The 6,277-nt window shown below is 36.4% G+C and overlaps 1 protein-coding gene across 5 annotated transcripts in view; it reads left to right on the forward strand.

Moving 5' to 3' along the window:
* LOC131134128 (protein furry homolog) overlaps window positions 1-6,067 on the forward strand; it is a 72,491-nt gene extending 66,424 nt beyond the window's left edge. For 3 of the 5 annotated variants that reach the window (XM_058079020.1, XM_058079022.1, XM_058079023.1), the window contains exons 56-61: window positions 1-99; window positions 173-256; window positions 1,993-2,010; window positions 2,174-2,284; window positions 2,361-2,557; window positions 4,388-6,067. In XM_058079020.1, the coding sequence (XP_057935003.1) occupies window positions 1-99; window positions 173-256; window positions 1,993-2,010; window positions 2,174-2,284; window positions 2,361-2,557; window positions 4,388-4,646 (768 nt within the window). In that variant the 3' untranslated portion in view covers window positions 4,647-6,067. The remainder of the gene's footprint in view (window positions 100-172; window positions 257-1,992; window positions 2,011-2,173; window positions 2,285-2,360; window positions 2,558-4,387) is intronic. The other 2 variants (XM_058079021.1, XM_058079024.1) reach the window with 1 other exon arrangement.
* The last annotated feature ends 210 nt before the right edge of the window (window positions 6,068-6,277 follow it).

Below are 6,277 nucleotides of genomic sequence, written 5' to 3' on the forward strand. Positions count from 1 at the left end.
ATTACGTCCTATGGACTCCTTGAGAAAATGAAATTCAGCGTGTTGGAGCTTCAGGAGTATCTGGACACGTACAACAGCAAAAAGGAGGCAGCGCTGACCGTAAGGACTGCAAAGGTGTCATCATTTTTTTTTAAAAAAGATCATCTATTCACAAAAAGTGTCTCACTCTCAGTGGCTCAGCAACTGCAAAGCCACTTTTCCCAGAAGTCCCGGCATTGCTGTGCCCACACGTCAACCAGCCGAGCAGGAGGAAATGGTAACATATTCACCTGTCAATCTTCCATCCTATCACGATGGTGTTAGGAAGCTTTTGAGCGGCGTTTTGACAAATTCACTTATGCTTAACAAGATTGCAGACTCCATATTAACTGACCTGTGACACCTTGCCATTTCTGTGTGACACCGTAGCTCTGTGGGTGCTTCCCCTCAGTTCCTCACACTACTACTGTGTACAGGAGGGGTGGGCAAACTTTTTGATTGGCGGGCCGCATTGATTAAACAAAATTGACGGGGGGCCAGACTCTATATTTTACAGTTAACAGTCCGCCTGGAATTATTGTATCTGTAAAAATGTCACGCAATCTGCTATATGGGCACTTTGAGATCATTTATCTGATGTGTTATAAATTTATGATGATAATATAATAATTTATAATAATTAAAAATAATAAATTATTTTTTATATTATTTGTTATTATTTTATATTATTTATTCTTTATTAATTATTAATTAATTAATTTAATTCTTAATTAATTTCATTCAGATCATTTATTTGATGTTAAGTACATAATGAATTTATAATAATAATACATGTGTTATTATTTTATATTATTTGTTATTATTATTTTATATTGTTTATTCTTTATTAATTTTATTAATTATTAATGAATTGATTTCCTTTTTAATTAATTTCATTCAGATCATTTACTTGATGTAAAGTGCATTATAAATTTATAATAATAATACATTTATTATAATTTTATATTATTTGTTATTATTATTTTATATTATTTATTCTTTATTCTTTATTAATTTTATTCATTATTAATTAATTAATTAAATTCCTAATTAATTTCATTCAGATCATTTGTTTGATGTAAAGTGCAGTATGAATTTATAATAATAATACATGTATTATTATTTTTTTTGTTATTATTTTATATTATTTATTCTGTATTCTTCCTTAATTTTATTAATTATTAATTAATTAATTTCAGTCTTAATTAATTTCATTCAGATCATTCAGATCACTATGAATTTATAATAATAATACATCTATTATTATTATTTTATATTATTTGTTGTTATTATTATCATATTATTTATTCTTTATTAATTGTATTAATTATTAATTAATTTCATTCTTAATTTCATTCACATCATTTATTTGATGTTAAATGCATTATAAATTTATCATAATAACACATTTATTATTATTTTATATTATTTATTCTTTATTTGTATTAATTATCAATTAATTAATTTCATTCTTAATGAATTTCATTTAGATCATTTATTTCATGTAAAGTGCGTTATACATTTATAATAATACATTTATTATTATTTTATATTATTTGTAATTATTATTATTATTATTATTATTATTATTATTATTATTATTATTATTATTATTATTATTAGTGCTTGTCACACGTCCAAATATGATGTTGAAATAGATAACTAAGATGCACATTTCACTTCAACATTCAAAAATCCCCTTCAGAATAAAAGCGCAAGGTCGAGAGTCACTACATCACAGGGCCTACTGTTAAAACGCAAATCAAAGATCCTCTACATGATGACAATAAGAGCGCTCGGATGTTTTTCCGAATCATCACGGTTACCAAAGCTTTAAACTGTGCTTGTTGAAAAATGCTTTTCAACACTTTTGACTTTCTGAGTGCATGTCAATAAGATGATCTCGCACGCCGTCTGCTTTTGATTCTTACCTTTCTTACTTATTTTGTGTCCTGTAACATGCTGGCTTTGTAGCAAATGGAATCTCTGGCTGTAAGTTGGATGAGGCTTGTTTCTCTCCTTTTGCCTTTGGCATTGATCACAGTTTATTTAGTTGCACCATAGTTCATAAGAATAGAAAAGCAAGCAAATAGACCAGAGCCTTACGAGAAAGCACTACAGCAATTACGGTAACATCTTTTCTTGAACCTTGCAGCAACTGGAGCTCTGTCAAAGACTCTACAGACTCCACTTCCAGCTCCTGCTGCTTTTCCAGTCCTACTGTAAGCTGATTGAGCAGCTCCATGCCATAAGCTCCATTCCCAAAGTAGGTACACACACACTTTTTCTCCCCGTATTCATCGGTGACTCCAGTTTCGTAATATCCACCCCCCCCCCCGCAGCTAAACAATGCGTCCAGGGAGCTGACGGAGCTGAGGAGCCACCTGAGAGCGGCGTTAATGGCGGATGACGACAAAGCGGCTGGTCGTTCATATGAGCCTTCAACCTTCAGCTCCTCCGAAGCGGCCGTGCAGGCCATCCTTGAATCGCTGAAGAGCAGCACCTTCACCGCGGCTATTCACTATATCAGGGAGTGCAGGTAAGAAAAGCGGCACCTAAAAGGCTATACTTTGTCGAGTCGTATTGGTGAGATGAAAGTTCACGTTAACGTTAAAATACATGTGGACCTCAGTAAGCATGTTCAGCATAAGTTGAGTCTTTATCGGGGACCCGTGACCCTTTTTGACCTCTAAATGTAGTTGGAATGTTTGGGATGGCTCTAAAGGTTTTAATAACAAAGACTCTGTGATGTCACAGAGTGTCAGAGAACTAACTGGGTTTATTTTGAGGAAGTAATGGAACAAAATGGTTGTCTGTGTAGCATTATATAGTGTGCATATCGGAAGCGGGTCTGGAGTTGCTAATAGCCATTTCACACCACAATCAGTGGGTCTACCCGAGGGTTAGGGTTAGGGTTATGGTTAGGGGGTTGGGGGGTTGGGGTTAGGGGGTTGGGGTTAGGTGGGTTGGTGTTAGGGGTTAGGGTTAGTGGGGGTTAGGGTTAGGGTAGGGTTAGGGTTAGGGGTAGAGGGGTTAGGGTTAAAGGTTAGGGGTTAGGGTTAGGGGTTAGGGAGGGTTAGGGTAGGGTTAGGGTAGGGTTAGGGTAGGGTTAGGGGTTAGGGGGGTTAGGGTTAGAGGTTTGGGGTTAGGGTTAGGGTTAGGGAGGGTTAGGGAGGGTTAGGGTTAGGGTAGGGTTAGGGTAGGGTAGGGTTAGGTGTTGGGGGATTAGGGTTAGAGGGTAGGGTTAGGGTAGGGTTAGAGTTAGGGGTTAGGGTTAGGGGGGTTAGGGTTAGGTTAGGGGTAGAGGGGTTAGGGTTAGAGGTTAGGGTTAGGGAGGGTTAGGGTTAGGGGGGTTAGGGGGGTTAGAGTTAGAGGTTAGGGGTTAGGGTTAGGGGGTTAGGGTTAGGGAGGGTTAGGGTAGGGTTAGGGTAGGGTTAGGGTAGGGTTAGGGTAGGGTTAGGGTAGGGTTAGGGTAGGGTTAGGGTAGGGTTAGGGTAGGGTTAGGTGTTAGGGGGATTAGGGTTAGAGGGTAGGGTTAGGGTTAGGGTAGGGTTAGAGTTAGGGGTTAGGGTTAGGGGGGTTAGGGTTAGGGGGTTAGGGGGTTAGGGGGTTAGGGTTAGGGAAGGTTAGGGGGTTAGGGGGTTAGGGGGGTTGGGGTTAAGGTTAGGGTTAGGGTTAGGGTTGGGGATTAGGGTTAGGGGTTAGGGGTTAGGGTTAGGGTTAGGGTTAGGGAGGGTTAGGGTTAGGGGGGTTGGGGTTAAGGTTAGGGTTAGGGGGTTAGGGTTAGGGGTTAGAGTTGGGGGGGTTTAGGGTTAGGGGGTAAAAAAAAGGATGGAAAAATTTGCATAATAAGTCCCCTTTCATATTATATACTATACTTATATATATGAATTATATATATATACTTATATATACTTATATTTCCATTCCACAAAACATATGGAAGTAAATGATGTAGTGTAATTTCATGTTTTACATGCACAATATGTCGTAAATAGAAACTACTGCAGTATCCAAAGCACTTTTGCTCGTTCAATAATTCCACATATATCACAGTTATTTGGTTCCAGAACCAACCCTGTTCCGTAAAGTAGAATTCAGTATTAATAAATCATAATGAGAGCACAGAAAAACTGTTTTTTTAACATCCTAAGAGCCCCCCCAGGCATGAAGTAACACCATTATAGTCACCTTTACACTCGTACTACTCAATATTATGGGTCACAAGACACACAATATTGTTGTCAGCATTTTTTTAGACCAAATAAACCACCACTACTATAATAATATATAATAATAAGGTATAGAGTTCATCTAAAACTCATAATTGTGTATGCGACAACTAATATTTGATATGTTTCCATTGCAGAGCAACATGGCCTAATGACATCTTTGGCAGCCATTGCGAGGATGAGGTCCAGACTTTACTGAACATCTACTTCCGCCATCAAACCCTGGGTCAGACGGGGACATTTGCGCTGGTGGGCTCAAAACAAGACTTGTCGGAAATCTCCGCCAAGTTAATGGAACTCAACGCAGAGATGCGGGACATGATCCGGCAAGCGCAGGGCTACCGAGCCATCACGGCTTTCCTCCCGGACGCCAAGGTCTCGGGATCGAGTCTGTGACGGCGAGACCACCACCACTTAGGAATAACAAATATCAGAATATTCTAATGTATTCACACATTTTAGCAATATTGAGAGGTTGCCGTCAGATATTATTGCACTAACGCAGGGGTGGGCAAACTACGGCCCGGGGGCCACATCCGGCCCGCCAAGTGTTTGAATACGGCCCGCCCAATCTTTCCAAAGTATTTCATTTAAACTCAACATACAACCTGGCATCATGGCCTGAGCCAACCTTTTGATGGTTTTATCAATTTTGTTTTTTGACATGGTCTGTTGTTTACAAAGTGCTCCTGAAAAAAGGGACACAAGCACATAATAATAATAATAATAGTAATTATTATTATTATTATTGGATTATTAGATTATTATAATTATTATTAGAACTATTATGATTATTATAATTATTATATTAATGCTAATTATTATATTAATTATATATAATATTATTTTTATATTTGCATATTTTACATAATAATAATATAATAATAATTATTTTAATTTTATTGTAATTATTATAATATTTTATTATTTTAAAAATATTTTAATATAAATATAAAATAATAAATAATAATAGCAGATTGCATGACAATTTTACAGATACAATAATACCAGGTGGACTGTTACGTGTAAAATATATAGTCTGCCCCCCCCCCCCCCCCCCCTGTAAATTTTGTCATATCAATGCGGCCCGCGAGTCAAAAAGTTTGCCCACCCCTGCACTAATGGATGCTGTCACTCAGCAACAATGTTCACGTTTTTCACAATACAGCATACCAAAGCTTTGCAACTCATCTTAAACTGTCAAAGGGGAATTGTGCAATTTTTCACACACGTGGAAGGCTTTTACTGTACAGTGAAAGAATGTATTTGAATATCACAAAAAAAACATAATAAGGGAGGCTTGGTTACTTTGTGTGTTTGCGTGCTTGAGTGTGGGATTTAAGGTGTTTTGAATGGGACTGATAGATTTACATGAACTGTTGTTGAAGTACTTGGAAATGCTGCAGATCTACTGTCATGTCTCCTTTCCCGGGTCATGCATTACTTCACACTTTACTGTACATTGCAGCTTTTCAGCACACGACAAATTATTTATATTTATATATATAAAACAGATAAAAAGGAAACTATTTTATTGAACCGTGTTAAGCTTGCACATTCTATATATTAATGTTTAAGAACAAATATTTTCATGGAATAATTGTACATAGAGCTATTTGAAGCTTTATCCGTGTCACAAGATTGTATTTTTATGAACTTTAAAATTAGAGTAGATAGTTACATTATTTTTAAAGCTTTCCAGAGGAATTGTCAGTATAGTGTGTCTGATGTTGTACATAGTCTTGCCTTTGCAATGTATTGAAAGCTGTGTTCTGTACACTTGTGTAACAATAAAAAAACATACATTTGATACTATACTGCTCATATGTCGTTTATAGCTATTATAGCAATTATAGCTATTATAGCTATTATACGTATGATCATCCTTAAGACTCTTATTTTGAAGGGAAGCCGATTTCCTGTATTTTTCCAAACTTGTGCCGTTTAAAATAATATTTAAACCAAAAACCTTTGTATTTGACTGTGTGGTTCATGAATTAATCGCTTATTTTAATTAATATAGGGTT

The sequence above is a fragment of the Doryrhamphus excisus genome, chromosome 8, assembly GCF_030265055.1.
Source record: "Doryrhamphus excisus isolate RoL2022-K1 chromosome 8, RoL_Dexc_1.0, whole genome shotgun sequence".
NCBI lineage: Eukaryota > Metazoa > Chordata > Actinopteri > Syngnathiformes > Syngnathidae > Doryrhamphus > Doryrhamphus excisus.